This window comes from Hippoglossus hippoglossus, chromosome 22, assembly GCF_009819705.1.
Source record: "Hippoglossus hippoglossus isolate fHipHip1 chromosome 22, fHipHip1.pri, whole genome shotgun sequence".
Classification (NCBI taxonomy): domain Eukaryota; kingdom Metazoa; phylum Chordata; class Actinopteri; order Pleuronectiformes; family Pleuronectidae; genus Hippoglossus; species Hippoglossus hippoglossus.
This window is the reverse complement of record NC_047172.1, coordinates 4381926-4398180: the sequence shown is the minus strand read 5'-3', so window position 1 is coordinate 4398180 and position 16255 is coordinate 4381926. Positions and strand designations below refer to the sequence as shown.

The 16255-nt window shown below is 42.5% G+C and overlaps 3 protein-coding genes across 5 annotated transcripts; 2 read left to right on the top strand and 1 right to left on the bottom strand.

Moving 5' to 3' along the window:
* Window positions 1-320: 320 nt before the first annotated feature.
* nusap1 (nucleolar and spindle associated protein 1) lies at window positions 321-3657 on the top strand. The gene is made up of 12 exons (XM_034577335.1): window positions 321-551; window positions 678-752; window positions 1152-1358; window positions 1470-1638; window positions 1757-1843; window positions 1954-2066; window positions 2159-2209; window positions 2286-2458; window positions 2553-2716; window positions 2809-2925; window positions 3008-3119; window positions 3224-3657. Exons 1-12 carry the CDS (start codon window positions 477-479, stop codon window positions 3309-3311), a joined length of 1431 nt encoding a protein of 476 aa, XP_034433226.1. The 5' UTR covers window positions 321-476; the 3' UTR covers window positions 3312-3657.
* On the bottom strand, window positions 3482-6814 carry ndufaf1 (NADH:ubiquinone oxidoreductase complex assembly factor 1). Of its 3 annotated transcripts, none has more exons than XM_034577353.1 (6): window positions 6608-6814; window positions 5528-6097; window positions 4753-4938; window positions 4546-4620; window positions 4200-4400; window positions 3482-3725 (listed from the first exon to the last, which is right to left on the bottom strand). In XM_034577353.1, the coding sequence occupies exons 2-5, from the start codon at window positions 6035-6037 to the stop codon at window positions 4260-4262; spliced, it is 912 nt and encodes a 303-aa protein (XP_034433244.1). In that variant the 5' UTR covers window positions 6038-6097; window positions 6608-6814; the 3' UTR covers window positions 3482-3725; window positions 4200-4259. The 3 variants fall into 3 exon arrangements, with proteins under 3 accessions (XP_034433244.1, XP_034433243.1, XP_034433242.1); XM_034577352.1 differs by having other exon boundaries at window positions 5528-6061; XM_034577351.1 differs by having other exon boundaries at window positions 5528-6064; window positions 6608-6813.
* Window positions 6815-7004: 190 nt separating this feature from the next.
* rtf1 (RTF1 homolog, Paf1/RNA polymerase II complex component) lies at window positions 7005-16146 on the top strand. Its single transcript, XM_034577331.1, has 18 exons — window positions 7005-7241; window positions 9738-9848; window positions 9962-10112; window positions 10909-11110; window positions 11251-11368; window positions 11478-11589; window positions 11689-11827; window positions 11919-12096; window positions 12213-12295; window positions 12410-12497; window positions 12601-12708; window positions 12805-12882; window positions 13412-13533; window positions 13772-13829; window positions 14098-14175; window positions 14272-14373; window positions 14844-14958; window positions 15100-16146. Exons 1-18 carry the CDS (start codon window positions 7161-7163, stop codon window positions 15204-15206), a joined length of 2031 nt encoding a protein of 676 aa, XP_034433222.1. The 5' UTR covers window positions 7005-7160; the 3' UTR covers window positions 15207-16146.
* The last annotated feature ends 109 nt before the right edge of the window (window positions 16147-16255 follow it).

Here is a 16255-nt window from a genome sequence, read left to right as displayed (position 1 = left end):
AAAAGGTGTTTAGTTTGTCCTGTCTGTAAAAAAAACATGGCGGCCTCCGTAGAGAGGACTCGCTCCTGATGTAAATATAAAGTATTTAAATATAAAGGGCCCATTCTACAGTAAAGATAACAATTCCTGCAGTTTAGCTGATTAGTGGAAACATCACGAGGATTGTAATAAAACACACTAAAAGTCTGATTTTCAAAAATGAAATGCTATTATTGTCCAATCTCCTCTGGCGGTAGCTCGTGACCGATTATTCCGACACCACGTGAACGCACCAACAATGGATTCTAGTAAACATTTCCATCTTCACTCTGATTGGCTCCGAGGCACATCCGGTCACAGCCAGGAGCCAATCAAACGGCTGCCGCGGCTGTGTTTTGAATCGGAGGAAGTTTTAACCGTCAGGCGGCTCGAGAGGAAGAGTAACGTGTGTTTGTTGATTTCTTCGCGTGAAACCGAGTAAAAGTTGACACGTCGACATGGATTTGGACGCAATGAAATACGCAGAGCTGCGAAATGTCGCCAAGGAGCTCGGGCTGAAGGGAAACATGAAGGTGATGCACTTAGCATAGTTAGCATTGCTCGGATATGGGCGCTAACTTGTTGGGGCGTGTTGAGGCTAAAGCTAACGTTTACATTTGAATGTAATATGACTGAATATTATTGTTGTTGTGAAACAGGCGGATAAACTGTTGAAGCTGATCAAGCAGCATTATCAGAAAGAAAAGAACGAGGAGGAGGAAGAAGAAGAGCAGGTAAGAAACTCTCACTCCCTGTTTGTTTGAATGAACAGACTTAAACAAAGGCTTTGTCTTAAGATAAGATAATAATCCTATAGTAGTCCCACAAAGGGGAAATGTGCAGTATTACAGCAGCAAGTATTATGTAGCATGCCATATTTAAGTATGAGGAATATAAAGAATATATATCTATAGAAATGTATGAATGTAATTAAACTAATATATACAATGGAAAGACAGTAAAAATATGTGCATTGTGAGAATATGTACAGTGAATGGATTGCACATGAACCGTTTATATTGCACCGACAGATAAATATATAGCACAGTGAATATACAGTTGAGACTTAAAGGGTTAATGTGCAGTACGTGATGTTGGTGAGTGTAGTCAGTCACATCTCCACTGTTTCCCAGGGTCAAGGTCCGGCTGCAGCTGCTGTAGAGGAGGATGTAAACGCAGGACAAGGCGCTGCTCAGGAGAGTGAAGATGCAACGTCTCAGGAAGAAGTTTCCAGCACCGCAGCGTTTGTGAACACACGTCGAGGCAGAGGAAACGGTACCAAGAGAAAGGTCTCTGATACGGAGGCTGAGTGTGATGTGTCTCCCCCGACTGCTGCAGAGGTACTACACACCATCATACACACAACACTGAGCATCTTCTCCTTGGTAGTTATTTGCAGCATCAATTCCTGTTATTCAGGCAGATTAAAGATTAAAACATCTGTTCTCCAGGGTGATGTGGAAGTGGCTGCGTCTGCTGCACCCCGTGGTGCGAGGCGTTCAAAGAAGAGGAAAGTGTCTTCTGTCAAAGACTCTGACCAAACCGAGCCTCAGAAGGAGTCCCAGGTCCCAGAGAGCGAGCAGCAGCTGTCTGACGCGGCGGATGAAGCCCCTGGTACAGGTGAGTCATGGTCGATTAAAGAGAATCAAGCATGTTTAGTTTGGTATTTCTGAATAGTTCATTATAATAGTTAGGTTTGCCTTTAACCTGAAATATTGCATTTTAAATATATTTCCAGAAAAGGCAACAAAAGTAGCCAAAGCTGGTAAAATCCCTCGTTACCAAGGCCTGCAGCAGAAGAAGCAGTTGAAGCCCGTCACTCCCAGTAAGTTTCTCCCCCCCCCCATCAAGTCAGCCCTAAGAGAAGCAGGTGAAGTTTTTCCTTACGATTTACTTAGATATCTGTTGCTAATTGTTTGTTTTTTGTTTTTTTAGACTTCAAAAAACTCCACGAGGCCCACTTTAACAAGATGGAGTCCATTGACTCTTATATGCAGCGGAAGACGAAGCAGATGGACACCTACAGAGCTTCAGTTAAAGAACTCAAGGTACCACGAAGCTTTCACTGACTTCTTCCCATGAAAGCAATCATGTTAATTTATGTAGTTATTTTACATATTCCATCTATTTCCCTTTTCAGAATCTTTCAGACAAAACTAAACTGCAGCAAGCTGATGGCAAAACCCGAGCAGTGAGTACCATCACCTATTAAACCCCCTGAATACTTTGAGTGCAGTGAGGCTGATGAGTATGTATCTGTTTTTCAGAAGGCAAATCAGAGTCGTACGTCCATCCTCAGTCCTGCTCCCGTCAACAAGAGAACAGCTGACGGCCGACGCACTCTGCTCTCAGCGAGTAAAGCTCCTCCGAAGGAAGCTGCTGGGAAGGAAGACGCTCCGTTCAGACCCTCTGTCCTTTCCACTCGCAGGATCAATGTTCGGTGAGTTACACTTTCATTCAAGGTTTGTCTCTCGGGTGGAAAATGATGTTGTACTTCATGTAACATGACAACAAGCAAATGTGATTGTGTGCAGGTTCACCGAAGCCACCAAAGACAATGAGTTTAAGAGGTCCTTGGTGAAGACGCCGGCTCGCAAGTCAGCCTGTGTGACCTCGAGCACGCCACAAATACAGACGACTGGTGAAGTCAAGTCCATCAATGTCAAGACTACAACTTTCTCTGCTGCAAATACTCCAGGTACTTTAAATCATCCATATCTGAATTAGAGATGTATAGGTTGTGTAGATATAATAAAGTAATTCAAATGTTTTTTTTACTGAATTCTACAGGGGCGTTCATTTTCACTGGCAACACAAGCACCGCTGAAACCCCTGGAACACAGAAGAAGCAGAGTTTTGACCTGAAGGCGAGTCTGTCTCGTCCTCTCTCCTACAAGCCGCATACAGGTAATGAGGTTTTCAGTTTCTGTGTTTAGCTGAGATGTACTGTATCATCAGTGGACTAACCCCTGATGTTTTTAATTTACAGGTAAACTAAAGGCTTTTGAAGATGTGAAAGAAAACACAACAACGGCAGCAGACAAGTCTCTGATCTCCAACTCGCATCAGACAAATTATAAAAAGCACCAAGTCCAAACAAGGTTTGTCTAAAAAGAAGAAACACCTTCGTCTGATTTGATTTGTCTCTTAAAACAGTGAAACTCCTACAACATCTGTGTCTTAAATGTTTGTGTTTTCATCTTAGGGATAACAGGAGAGAAAAACACACCGCAGACCGGAAGCAGAAGAAAGAGAGCGTGCTCGGGGCGAGACGAGGCCTCGTCATGATGTAAAAATATTGCGCTTGTTTGTAGACATTTGTACAGCCTGTTGTTCCTCTGTAAATATTTTGCTGTCTGCAGCCGACTAATCTCTGCTGCTTTTTAGCCTTCTGTAGAGAAGCTTTCATCGTTCTGTCAAGCTACTGTACTTTGGTTGTAGATTTAACACGTGTATTAGTTACACTTTAACTCTGTTTAATGATGCATTTAGATGTGTAGAGGATTGTTCTTCTGTTTTGCTGCATTTGAAATTTTAATTTGTTCTTAAAATGTATACTTTTTTTGGGACAGGCTGGTTAAAGACTGGTGCAAAAGATGTTCTTGTTTGCATTCGCCAATTAAATTTGCTATTGCTGTTTTCCAAAGTGTCGTTTTTTTCATTATTTCATTTTCCACCAGAATATATTGCACAAAAATTATAAAGACATCACTTGGATTTTATTGTGAAAAGAGCAGCGAGCTTCTCAGTAAATGTCCTTTTATTGAAAAGTCTTGAACGTTATTTGAACTACAAGTGTTTTATCTCCTATTAAGTCTTTTTGGATAAAGGACCGGCTTCTTAATTGTATAGTGTGAATGTTTAATTTAATTCGTTAACCACAAATAACCAAGACACTGTTTTATGAAGCTCTGCAGATAAGAACTGTCTGATGGGGGGGTATCACAGTACATGAACTAGAATACAGATTTACAGTGTCTTTATTTCCATCTGGCAGGATTACTCAAACTACTGAACTGATTTCCATGAAATTTGAAGAGGGTGATGCATGACCCAAAGAAGAAGCCATTCAGGGTATAGGGCTCTAATCATGGCTGACGTACGAGTTCTCTTAGTCCCCCTCCAGTTTCCCAGAGTGCTGGATGAGGTCAGTTATCCAACACAAGAAGTTGGTACATTTTGTTTGTTGACAGAAGAGTTCAGCTCTAATTCAATGAGAGTTCATCTCCAGAGTTATAGTCTCAAACTTCAGGATTCCTCTTGTAAACCTCGTAGGCAAACTCCTCAGTGTGAGCGTAATCTTTGCAGACGCCAATGAAGTCGATCTCCAGCTGGAACGGACCGTCTGCTTTATCTCCCAAAGTAAATCCAACAGTGTTGACCTGTGAATACAGAAGAATATACAAAATGTATTAGACAGTTACAGAGTAAAAATATCATTGCTGAACAGTGCACGGGAACTTTCCACGGCTTAGTTTATTTATATGTATTTGAAGTCATGTTAGTGCAACGTGTCCTTTGCTCTACCTTGTCCAGCCAGAGATGATGCTGATCATCTTGTATCCTCCCACGATGTGTCAGGAAGAACTTGGAGAAAGGAATCTGTAAATAAGACCAACTTTATTAGTATTAGAATGACTACTTGTTCCTAAAAGTAAAACATATGGTAACCGTTCTTTAGTTTCGTAAAGTCTTGTAAAACATTAAACTATATTTTACTCATTAACCACGTACCTTGACGTCTTGCCAGTAGGGTCCTCCTCTGGTGTACAGAAAGTAACTGTATATGTCGTCTCTCTGGTGAGAGAAGTAGGTTTCTGTGGCGATGTTGATCATCCATGGACGACCATCGCCGCGTACCCGCAGGTGCAGGGTGTTGAAACTGGACCAGTCGTGGTGCTTCTTCCTGTCAAATGAAAACTGGGGAAGACAAGAGAGTTAGATTTTTAGTACAGTTGTCACGTCAACCGCTGACCTTGGATGTCAGCAGGTTTTCATTTCAACATGAGCCTCACACAACCACAGGAGAAAGAGGAACTGGTCTGTAAAGTCAGCTGTGTATTTTGAATGATAACCAATATTAGTTGATATGTAGACTTTTCTTAATTTTTGCTTTACTGGCTGGTTATAGGCCAAGACAACGGTATAACTATATTTGTAAATATCTGTTTAGTGGTAGAAAATCACCTGTTAAATTGCATTAAAGAGATAAAAACTAAAAATCAGTTTGAAACTTATTTACATTTTCTATCAATTTCCAAAGATGTCTCTTCAGTGGCCCAGAAGAAAACTCTGACGTGTCTTTATTTATTCACTGGAATATAATTTGCTAAATTGAAATAAACTAAGGTTTAAAATCAACCTATAACTTCATCAGCCAAGTTTCTAAACCCCCCGACATTTCCAGAAGAAACCTGAGGACATGAACTCAGTGTCCTTGTGATGGCTGTCATCCTAGACAGAATTGTGTGTTATTCATCAAATGTTGTAGTAATGGCAGGTCACTAACCAGTGGTTGTTTGGAGCGCATGGTGCAGTAGCCACTGTAGCGTGTTTCTCCGTCCCTCGGAGGAGTCGAGCTCAGGCTCCCGTGCAGAAAACAGGTGTTGTTCTTGCCCAGCTTCAGGTGGGCTTCACTCTGGCCTCCTATCTCGTGATCTGAGGACACGGTCCACTCCTCCAGGCTCTCTGGACCTCTGAACTCCCACATCACTCTGTTCTGCTCAAGCATGTGCTCAAGAACCGGTTTGCCCTCTGGACCGACCCAGCGGTCAGAGAACTCCGTCTTCAGCAGCATGAAATGCTTCTTTATTCCCCCCAAACCTTTGGAGAAGTTAAAGTTAATCTTCTGCCATGGAAACTTGTTTTCCTTGGGCTTCCCGGGTCGTCTGTACTCCCCCTGGATCACAGCTCTTGTGGGCACAGTGAGCGGGCTGACGGGGGGGAGAAGCAGCTGCTGCTGGTGGATGGAGCTCAGCAGCCTCGCTGAGGGGAAACGTGTGATCTTACTCAGGGACATTTCACTGTTGATCAGGACGAGTCACTGCTGGGAAACATCACATGGGAAACACTTCAGTTACTGGATGATAATGAATAATGAATAATCAGTTTCTCTGATTTAAAAATATATTAAAATAAGGGTAAATTATATCAATCATTTGTATATGCTGTGATCGATGTGTTCATTCTTTACAAGGTTATTTGACAATATGTTTCACTTCAGACTTTAACAATTAGCTGATCTACAGTGTGTTTTGCTTATTATACAGTACAGCAATATGGTTCATAGTATGATATATAACTATTATGCATTTTATACATATACATATATGTAATTACATTCCAGTAGTCTGACTTAAATCAATGGATCAATTCTCATATAAGAACTGTAGCGTTGCTTAGTTTCATACCAGTAAATAACAGCTGTTTTGAATGGAGCTTATATTATTGTTGACCTCCTCTGTGGAGTAAACACACCAGGACAACAACAATGTAAACAAGTGTTAGCTACAGTCTCAGTTACAGAGGAACCATCATTTGAAAAGACATCAAACCTGGAGACATGTGATACAGCAGATGAAACAGTTACCGGGGCCATGTTGTTCGGGAAGCTGCTCGTCGTTAAGCTTCACTCCATCGTGAACACATCTCTTTATGTCGCTGGTGTCAATGACAAACAACTGAATCAAACCGCTGCTACACGTTAACACACACCCAGGGTCTACACGCGGAGGTGCGTTCAGGACCCACGCACCCGGAGCAGCTACGGGGACACGGCTGCTCAACAGTTAAAGGTCGAATCGTCGCGGATCTTGAACGCAGCTTGCGTGCACCGCAAACCTCCGTCCTGACTGATACACACACTATACTCATGTAGTTCCTTCCTCGATTGATTATGGGTTATTTCCCCATTTGACCCCTTTCAACTAACCTGTGAAACAACAGGAGAAGGACGAAGATGGACACTTATTTTTACTCCGCCGCGCGGGAGATCAAAGCCCGAGTATCATCAAAGGACGCGCATGCTCAGTAGCGCCTTTGTGTGGCTCGACTGCAGCGTTAACTAGCCCGCTGGTGAACTAGCTAGCCTCGTTCGTTGAGACGACACAGGGGCAGCTAGCAGGTTAGCCGCGCTGCTAATCATGGTGAACGTGAATAAGCGGAAAGGTCGGGTGATCGACTCCGACTCCGAGGACAGCGCCAGCGACGATAACCTAGACCAGGTAGGCGCGAGCTTTTCGTCCGGGGGTTCGATGCCCAGCGGCGGCTTTAAGTTGCCCAGCAGCTCTGAGGGGGGGGGGGGAAGCTAACGGGTGCTAGCTAGCTGCGTTGTGTTTGGCCTCGCTGGGGGGGGAAAGGGGGGGGGGGCAGATTTATTCACTTGTTCTGTTGTTTTGTTTCGTTTGCACAGAAACGCGCCATCACACCGAACATCTGTACTGTTCCGTGTTTTCTCTGGCAGCTCCGCGTGTTTCGAGTTAGCGCTGGGGGAAGCTAACTCGATGCTAACGATTAGGTTACATTCCGAGAATGTTTTTTTTATAGTTGTTGACACGAAATAACCGCGCCAAGGCTTTTAACCCGGGTTTGGAGCGTGCAGCTGGTGTGTGTGTGTCTTTTATTAGCTCGTAAACTGAACCAGGATCAGGTGTGTTTTGCACAAACTGAACCCGCAGTGAAGCTGAACTTGATTCTCAGCCTGAAGAGCCCGTATCTCCCGGGTGACGTCAACGAGCGGGGCTGCCTATATGTGTGTTGTTGTTGTTGTCAAACAAGTTGAGTTGAGGAGCTTCGCAGTCCCACATGTCAGACTGAGGAGAACCCTGTGACCTGCCCCGGGTCCTGTACCTGACGGTTCACTGCCCGGTGGTTCCCCCCCCCAGAGGCACTTCACACCTACAGAGAACAACAGAGCCACCCTCTCTAATCGTGTCTTTCTTCCATCTCAGTGACAGATTAATTGGTTTGGTTGTTTTCAAGCATTCGTCTATAACTGATTGTTTTTGGAGTTATGAGTCCACGGGAGAGATTCAACTTTTTCCACTCCCCTGGATTCCAGTGCTGCACCTTGTTTTTATGCAGCGTACCAGTCTAATACCAGTGATCACCTTCTTCCCCAAATCCGAAGTCTCTTAATCTGACTGCGTGGAACTCATTTTTAAAGTTGTTTTCCGATACCTGGACTGCACACCGGCCAATACTGATTTAGTAACTCCCCTAGTAAACTCCCCTTGTTCTCCTGCCAGGTAGTTTACCCCCAGAGGCGCTTCACACCTACAGAGAATAACAGAACCACCCTCTCAAGGCCTCTCTAATCAAGTTATTCTTCAGGCTCAGTAACAATGGTTGTCTTGATTAGGCGAGAGCTGCACATCAGCTCTTACAATAATCAACTTAATCATTATCTTGGAGTAATGAGTCTATGGTACGCATTTAAAAATAATTTCTCCCACTCTGCCAATACAGAGTATCCATTTAATACCAGTGATCACCTTCAGTTCATCTCACTGTGTGGAATTCATTGTTAAAAATGTTGTGATACCTGGTTTGCACACCGGCCAATGCTGATCCAATACCAATGCATTTTAAAAATAAACTTTGGGGTCATCCTGTGTCAAATCCTCACACTCTTGGGTCTTACCGTCACAGATCTAAATAAAATTAATCAGAGGAAGTCACGTGGATCCCAGATAAGGGAGATATGGGCGGATAAAGTTTGACATTTTGGGGTGAAAATGTGAAAAAGTGCCCTATCTTGCATTGTTAAAGACTTCCTGTATCTGTCCCTGGATTTACAGAGTCCTCCACTCATATCTGCAGCTCCCTCAGTTTTATGTGCTTTGCTTTGTGTTCCTTTATTGATCCAACACCAGGGAAATTCTCTTGTTACAGCAGCAGATTGTCGGAATCAGGGTTGACAAGAGAACACGTGACAGTATAAAATGAAATGGGCAATAAAATTCAGTTAGATAATATCACAGAGACTGCGCAATAGCGTCACCTTTCACTACAGGCGGAAATCTATTTGTGGAGAAATGTACTTGAGCAAAGTCTAGTGGCACAGGATGATTGCACGGAAATGTATATGTATTATGTGCAAGTAGATATTGGAATAAACGTATAGATATTTGTGTTAAAGGTTGTATTTAATCCAGCTGGTAATTATTTGTGTTGATACATATTTTTTAACTGGTGTTATTCACTTGTTTGGATCATATGTTGTTTGCGCTGCAGAAACCATGGTTTCGAATGGACAATAAAAATGTACAACCGTTGTCGAGGCCTCTTTAAATCCAGAGGCTCAGGCAGTCAGCCAAACGTTCTGAACCCATGAAAGGTTTTAATAATGTTTTGCATAATCCTGCTAACAGACAAACGGCAATAAAAACATAACCTTGGTGGAGGTTAATATGTATTTGCTCCAGCCTGTGCTGCTTGACAGGGGGAGTTATTGGGCTGATTGGGAAGTTGGCCCCTGGTCCATCCTTCAGGCCGTGTCTCAGTCAGTTGTGTGTGTGGGATGTTTGCTCTTCTTTATGCATATTGCAGCATGTGTTCGTCAGCCCTTTGGTATGACCAGCAACGCATTCACTCTGTATGAGGTCATAATCAGTTACATCTTTATTCTGAATGTGGTTTGAGTTAAGTCACCAGCAAGGCTACTATTGCAGCTATTACAGTTACTCAACTGCATGTTTTTGTGAACTTTTTCTGTTCAGGAGCTGTTGTCATTAGCAAAGAGGAAGAGGGTGGATTCAGGTGACCAAGAGGAGCCAGTCAGCAAACCTGCAGCGTCGACCGACTCGGAGACGTCCGACAGTGATGATGAGGTATGACAGTCTGGGTATTTTCTGGGTGCTCTTGTTGTTATAATGGATAATCATCCTTTTTGGCAAGTTACAATTATTTGATGAATAAAACTGATTTATTTTTCTCTTTCTAGTGGACCGTGGGTGGAACCAAAGGTAAAAAGAAAGTTAAGCAAGGAAAAGGGTCTGAGAAGAAGAACACTACGAAGAAGAAAGTTGGTAAAGCAACAGCGTCCGGCAGCTCAGATGGAGACAGCTCGGCTGAGAGCTCTGCACCTGAGGAGGGTAAGTGGAGAATCATCTATATTCTAAAAGCAACATTTTCCTAATTTAATTTCTGTCCCACATTTCCATGGTTCTTCGAGGAACCAGGAAGATAATTTTATCTTGTAAAAGCTGCAGTTGCTTCTGTCACGTGTGTGATTAAAGGTTTAGGGACCAGAGATATTCTGAAGTGTAGATCACTCAAATCACGTGCCGTGTCCTCAGGTATTTTAGGCGGCTGGGATTAGGTGAGTCACTTGCTCATCCCCTTTATTCCAACGGGCACTCAGTGTAGCATCTAACCTGTTTGTGTATTTGTGTTGCACTGGAGCCACATGGTTGTTGAAAAAGGGAAAAGTCTTTGAGGAACAGTTATGGAAATTGGATCAAAAGGACATGTTTCAGGATGATAATGATATACTGGGCAAGGAAGTGAGAAATAGCCTGTATCACAACCAGTGTCAAATATAAATGCAAAATGCATAGCTGTGCAAAATCTAATAATTCCACAAATCTGTCACTCTCATTTCAGCTATATAACTTTATAAAATTAATTCTTCAGATGTTGTACACACAATCTTTCAGGATATGTTATAATTAGTGTCGAGAAGACAATGGGGTAATTTAAAGGTATAGAATGGGGTCAAGCTTACTAAGGTCAATACTGAAAAAATGTTAAATGTTTTTAAAATACAAGGAATTCGCTCTAAGACCAACTTAAAGATGGTGTCAGGACATCAACCCTCTAATAGCTAGTCTTACTTTACTCTGACTGTGAAGTGATTCCTTTTAATGTGTGTGAATGTCTCTTTCTCAGGCGAGGTGTCTGATTCAGAGAGCAACAGCTCGTCCTCCAGCTCAGACTCGGACTCCTCAGAGGACGAGGTGTTTAGGGACGGCTACGACGATGACTTGATGGGAGACGCGGAGGACAGAGCTCGTCTGGAGCAGATGACGGAGAAGGAAAGAGAACAAGAGCTGTTCAACAGAATTGAGAAACGAGAGGTGCTAAAGAGACGGTGAGCAGAGAAAAGATCTTCTAAAGCTACAGAAAACACCAAACAGGCTATTTAATTGATTTGAAAATATCCGATGCATCTAGCATTTTGAGCTCATGGCTTCACCGTTTATTGATCCGAGACTACGCGTGTTTTCACAGCTTTGAAATTAAGAAAAAGCTGAAGACGGCAAAGAAGAAAGAGAAGGAGGAGAAGAAAAAGAAGCAAGAGGAAGAGCAAGAAAAGAGGAAGCTATCTCAGGTTCAAGACACACAAGTGGTGAGTCCGGAAAAGGTTTTAGACAAACATGACAATCACACACACACACACACACACACCGATATGTCGATGTCTCTTTACGTGATTTTAAATGTGCTCCCTTCTCTAGGTCATGTCACACAACAAGGAGAGACGATCCAAACGTGACGAAAAACTTGACAAAAAGTCCCAGGCAATGGAAGAACTGAAGGCTGAGCGCGAGAAAAAGAAAAACAAAACAGGTACGTGTTGTTTCTTTTTTTTTTTACTCGGCCGTGACTTGATTTTTGTGACAATTCAATCACTTGTAGTTACTGATGCTTCCTCTCTTTGGTGAGCAGCTGAACTTCTGGCCAAACGTATGCCCCTGAAGACGAGTGAGGTTTACTCCGACGATGAGGAGGAAGAAGAGGAAGATGATGACAAGTCCTCAGTGAAAAGTGATCGCAGTTCGCGTTCATCGTCTTATGATGATGATGAGTGAGTGTCGTTCATTTCGTAGTGGAAACATTTATCATAAGACGTCCCTCTCCCTCTGCTTTAACTCTTTATGTTGCGTTTCTGCTCGTAGGAAAGAGGAGACTCCACCCAAGTCGCAGCCGGTTTCTTTACCAGAAGAGCTGAACAGGGTCCGTCTCTCCAGAAACAAGCTGGAACGCTGGTGCCACATGCCGTTCTTTGCAAAGACCGTGACCGGCTGCTTTGTGAGGATAGGGATTGGGAACAGCAGCAGTAAACCAGTTTATAGGGTGAGTCTGGATTCTTTTACAGAGTTTAATATTTGACAGCAGTGTGCTCTTGTGTAGTGGTGATATTGGGCCTGATTAGTGAAGTTGGGTGTAATTTCCTCTCTTGTTGTTGCAAGGTTGCTGAAATTATGGATGTAGTGGAGACAGCAAAGGTTTATCAGCTTGGAACCACGCGAACGAACAAGGGATTACAATTAAGGTAGGTTTATTGTCAGAAAAATCCTTTTTACATATCAAATGAGTTCATCGGAAATCAGTTGATGAACCTTCTCCTCCTTTGTTCCTGCTCCCTTTCTGTTGTGTATTTTCTCAGGCACGGCGGCGACACACGGGTTTTCAGGCTTGAGTTTGTATCAAATCAGGAATTCACCGAAAGCGAGTTCATGAAGTGGAAAGAAGCAGTAAGTGGAATTTAAAAAGAGGAACAATTTAAACCAGCAAAAATCTATAATCTATACAGTGAGATTAAGAAGGAACCTGTGTGTTGGTTTTTCTCCTTTGCAGATGATTGTTGCTTCGATGCAAGTCCCAACTCTTGATGAAATCACCAAAAAAGAGCAGTCCATCAAAGAAGCTATGAACCACAAATTCAACGACAAAGACATAGAGGATGTGAGTGTGTTTCTTTCACCGTGTTCACTGGTTTTCCTCCTGCATCACACAGAGAGAGAAATAAACAAGTGTTTCTTCTGTCGTTACTTTCTGCAGATTGTGAAAGAGAAGGATCGATTCCGAAAATGTCCATCGAACTATGCCATGAAGAAAACGCAGTTATTCAAAGATAAGGTAAAAGAAATCCGTGGAGAGTTGTGGTATTTTCAGGCACCGGAAAATGATAAATCAAAAGATGGTGTGTTGCATGGACTGTACTAAAATGAATGTTGACTCGGGGTCCGGAAAGGGACGCCAGTGTTAAAGTGCCTAAAGCCTGTATTCTCTTGTTTGACCAACTGGTTTTAAAAGTCAGTGATGTTGAGCTCTCAGTCAGGCTCCACCCCCCCTCTCCTCCAAATATGGTTACTTATAGGTTTAAAAAAAACAAGATTGCGATGGACAAAATGCCAAACTCAAGGCTAGGCCAAAACGGTATTTCACAAACCAATAGGTGACGTCACGGTGCGTTACCACTTGCATGCTTTTGACCATTCGCACTCTGTGAATGCCGAAGCAGATATTGGTCAGGTCGAAGTTCAGCAAAGTTAAGCTCACACAGATTGGAAGTGAACGGAAGGCAAAGGTTTGTCACGGAAGCATTCGCATATTCTGTGTCTGTCAGACTCTTACTGTTGTTCCTGTGGATTTGTTTGGATTCCAGGCCATGGCAGAAGAGAGCGGAGACGGAGACAAGGTGAAGGTGATCCAGGACGAGCTGAACGTGCTGGAGGAGAGGGCAGAAGCACTCGACAGGCAGAGGACCAAGAACATCTCTGCCATCAGGTACATGAGCAACACCGATTATCTTCTTTCGGATTTAACATGTAGTAGTGTGTGGATTCAGTTTTATGTTTTAAAAGAACATTGTGTAGAAATTAATCAATGTTTGTGTGACCGAAATTTAATGAATGAATAGTGATCACCTTATTTTAGAAATAATCTGTCCTTAACAGAACCACTTTTGTTTTAGAGCTAATGTTTTGTTGTGACTTATTCAAGTATATTTGTATTTACCCTCCAGCTACATTAACCAGAGGAACAGAAGCTGGAACATCGTTGAGTCTGAGAAAGCTCTCGTGGTAAGTCCCGGTCTCTTTTGACACCTTTTATCAACCACATCTGCTTTGTTCCCTACGAGAAGTTTTAATATTAAGTCAGGAATAATGAAAATGTAGGAATTGATGGATTGTTAAAATAAGTAGTTTTCAAACCTGCCACCTTTGGTGAATGTAGAGAAAACCAATAAAATGTTCCCGTTTTATATTTTTGCTGCAGTTTTTGTCATCGTAAAGTTGGTCTTGTTGATATAACTTGGATCATTATTATTATTTCTCTATTCTGTCACAGGCTGAAGGACAAAACGCCAAAAACCAGCAAATGGACCCTTTCACCAGAAGACAGTGCAAACCCACCATGGTGTCAAATGTAAGGTTTCGACAATGACTTGTTTGTACAATATACTTTGAATCTAGATTTCTCTCCCCCTCTAATCTGGTGTTTTGTTCCTCCTGGCTCCTGCAGGCCAGAGACCCGTCAGTCCATGCAGCTATTCTCGCTCATCTCAACCAGAAGTACGGCTCTGGGTCAGCAACAGATCTTAACGGTGCAGAGATGAACGCACTGGTAAGCAGAGCACTTCCTCTCCCCTCCCATGTTCACTTCTTTACCTCGTCAAGGTCGTTATGTTTTCAATGCTGTCCGTCTGTTAGCAGGTTACACAAAAAGTACTCAACCAATTTTATTGAAACTTTCTGGAAGCATGTTTATGGGCAAAGGAAAAACCACAGATTCTTCAGATTGTGCTTTCTTTTAACATTGCTTAATGGGCAATCAACATTTTTGCGACAAATAATTTTTAAGACAAATAATGCAGAAATCTTGATTAAATCAAAAAGAAGGCATATGTAAAGTGCTAATATCTATGATTAGGTGAAATTGGAAGCAGACTGTTTTACTTTAAGCTGTGGAACAAACCAATGTGAAGCAGAAAATAACTAATTTTGTTGAAGGAAATGTTCCTGCACAAACCATCTTAGTTCCGTCTTCTCCACCCAGAGGAGCTCACACATCTTTTGCTTGTTTCTCTGTTAAAGGGACAAATAATCCCGAAAGAGAAAGACGGCCCCAAGCCAAACACTGACCTCTCAGAGGACTTGTTTAAAGTTCATGACTTTGACGTTAAGATCGACCTCCAGGTTCCCAATGCAGGTGAGATATCATTTTTTTCTCCTTCGTATTAAAGTTCTGATGATTGAGGGAAGTGACATTTTGTTGCAGCACAAAGTGGCTGTTGATGTAAGTTGTATCGATTTAGCACAGATTTATTAATTTTGTATTTGTGCTGTGCAGAGGCAAAGTCCCTGTCTGTGAGCTCCAATGCGCTGCCAGTGAAGGACGGCGCCCCCCGCAGGTCTCTTAACCTGGAGGACTACAAGAAGAGGAGGGGGCTGATCTAATGTGGCCAGTCCATCATTCAGAAACCACATTGCATGTGTAATTGGCTGTGAGTGTGTGTGTGTGTGTGTGAGTGAGTGAAAGAGAGAGTGCGTGTGTGTGTGTGTGTCTGTCTGTGTGTCTGTGTGTTTGAATGTTGATGCAGCAGAGTGTCTATCCAAACAGAGGAAATACTGATTAAGCGAAGACAACATTTCTCTCAAAGGATCTCTCAGAAGAAACCTGCCCAGAAATTTGTTGTTCTGTTATTTTTTTCGCGTTATCATACAAAAACTCTTATATTGAGTTGTGTTTTTTTATGTATTTAACTCCTCTCCCCCTCTTTTGGATCCTCTGGAGTCCACTCCAGTTTTTGTTTTTTTGTTCTCTCATAAGGACTTGGCGATTGTGGATTATTACCTTGAACAAGAAGGACACTATTTTAGAAGACTTAGATTGTGGAGGCTTTTTTGAAATTACTGGACTGGTCATTTAATGGAGTTGACGAGCAATGAACGAATTACTGTTGTAAATGTACCCCCCCCCCCAACTGTGTGATCATCTGCCGTTGCAGTCCATCCTAAATTTGAGTAGCCTCTTGTATTTTTGCGGAGTGTAGATGATCACCATCTCTGACTGGACAGTGACGCAGCCTCTACACGACCAATATGAAAAGTTCAGTACATGTCTACTGGACATTTGTCCATTTTTAAGTCTTTGAACCAGCCCATTTTGAGAGGAACCCTTTTCTATGGCTGACCCGGTTATAAAAGTGTTTCTTCATTTCTGTCCACAACCTCATGGTTGGTTGCTCATTGGATAAGTCCCTCGCCCGTAACCCCCTGAGAAGATTCTACGTGTTATCGATTGTGTCCATAGTCAGTTCCTGTATTGATGTGGCATGCCTTGTAAATATGCATTTTGGAGTGAGTGCGGAAAAAATAAAGAGGCACTGTTTCATAACTTCAGTGTCATTTTTTTTTTTTTTGTAACCTTTTTTATATTTTACGGTGATAGTGCAGCAACACAAACAATCTGCTGTTATCTTTTATTTTGGCAGCATTCAATAAAA

Bases quoted from the DNA above. Each gene is read 5' to 3' on its own strand.
- ndufaf1 (XM_034577353.1), bottom strand. From the start codon at position 6,037: ATGTCCCTGAGTAAGATCACACGTTTCCCCTCAGCGAGGCTGCTGAGC. The intron at 4,621-4,752 runs GTACGTGGTTAA...TCTTATTTACAG, and splicing joins CCTACTGGCAAGACGTCAAG to ATTCCTTTCTCCAAGTTCTT. The intron at 4,401-4,545 runs GTAGAGCAAAGG...CTGTATTCACAG, and splicing joins ATCATCTCTGGCTGGACAAG to GTCAACACTGTTGGATTTAC.
- nusap1 (XM_034577335.1), top strand. From the start codon at position 477: ATGGATTTGGACGCAATGAAATACGCAGAGCTGCGAAATGTCGCCAAG. The intron at 1,844-1,953 runs GTAAGTTTCTCC...TTGTTTTTTTAG, and splicing joins GTTGAAGCCCGTCACTCCCA to ACTTCAAAAAACTCCACGAG. The intron at 2,210-2,285 runs GTGAGTACCATC...TCTGTTTTTCAG, and splicing joins CTGATGGCAAAACCCGAGCA to AAGGCAAATCAGAGTCGTAC.
- rtf1 (XM_034577331.1), top strand. From the start codon at position 7,161: ATGGTGAACGTGAATAAGCGGAAAGGTCGGGTGATCGACTCCGACTCC. The intron at 9,849-9,961 runs GTATGACAGTCT...TTCTCTTTCTAG, and splicing joins CGTCCGACAGTGATGATGAG to TGGACCGTGGGTGGAACCAA. The intron at 12,883-13,411 runs GTAAAAGAAATC...TTTGGATTCCAG, and splicing joins CGCAGTTATTCAAAGATAAG to GCCATGGCAGAAGAGAGCGG.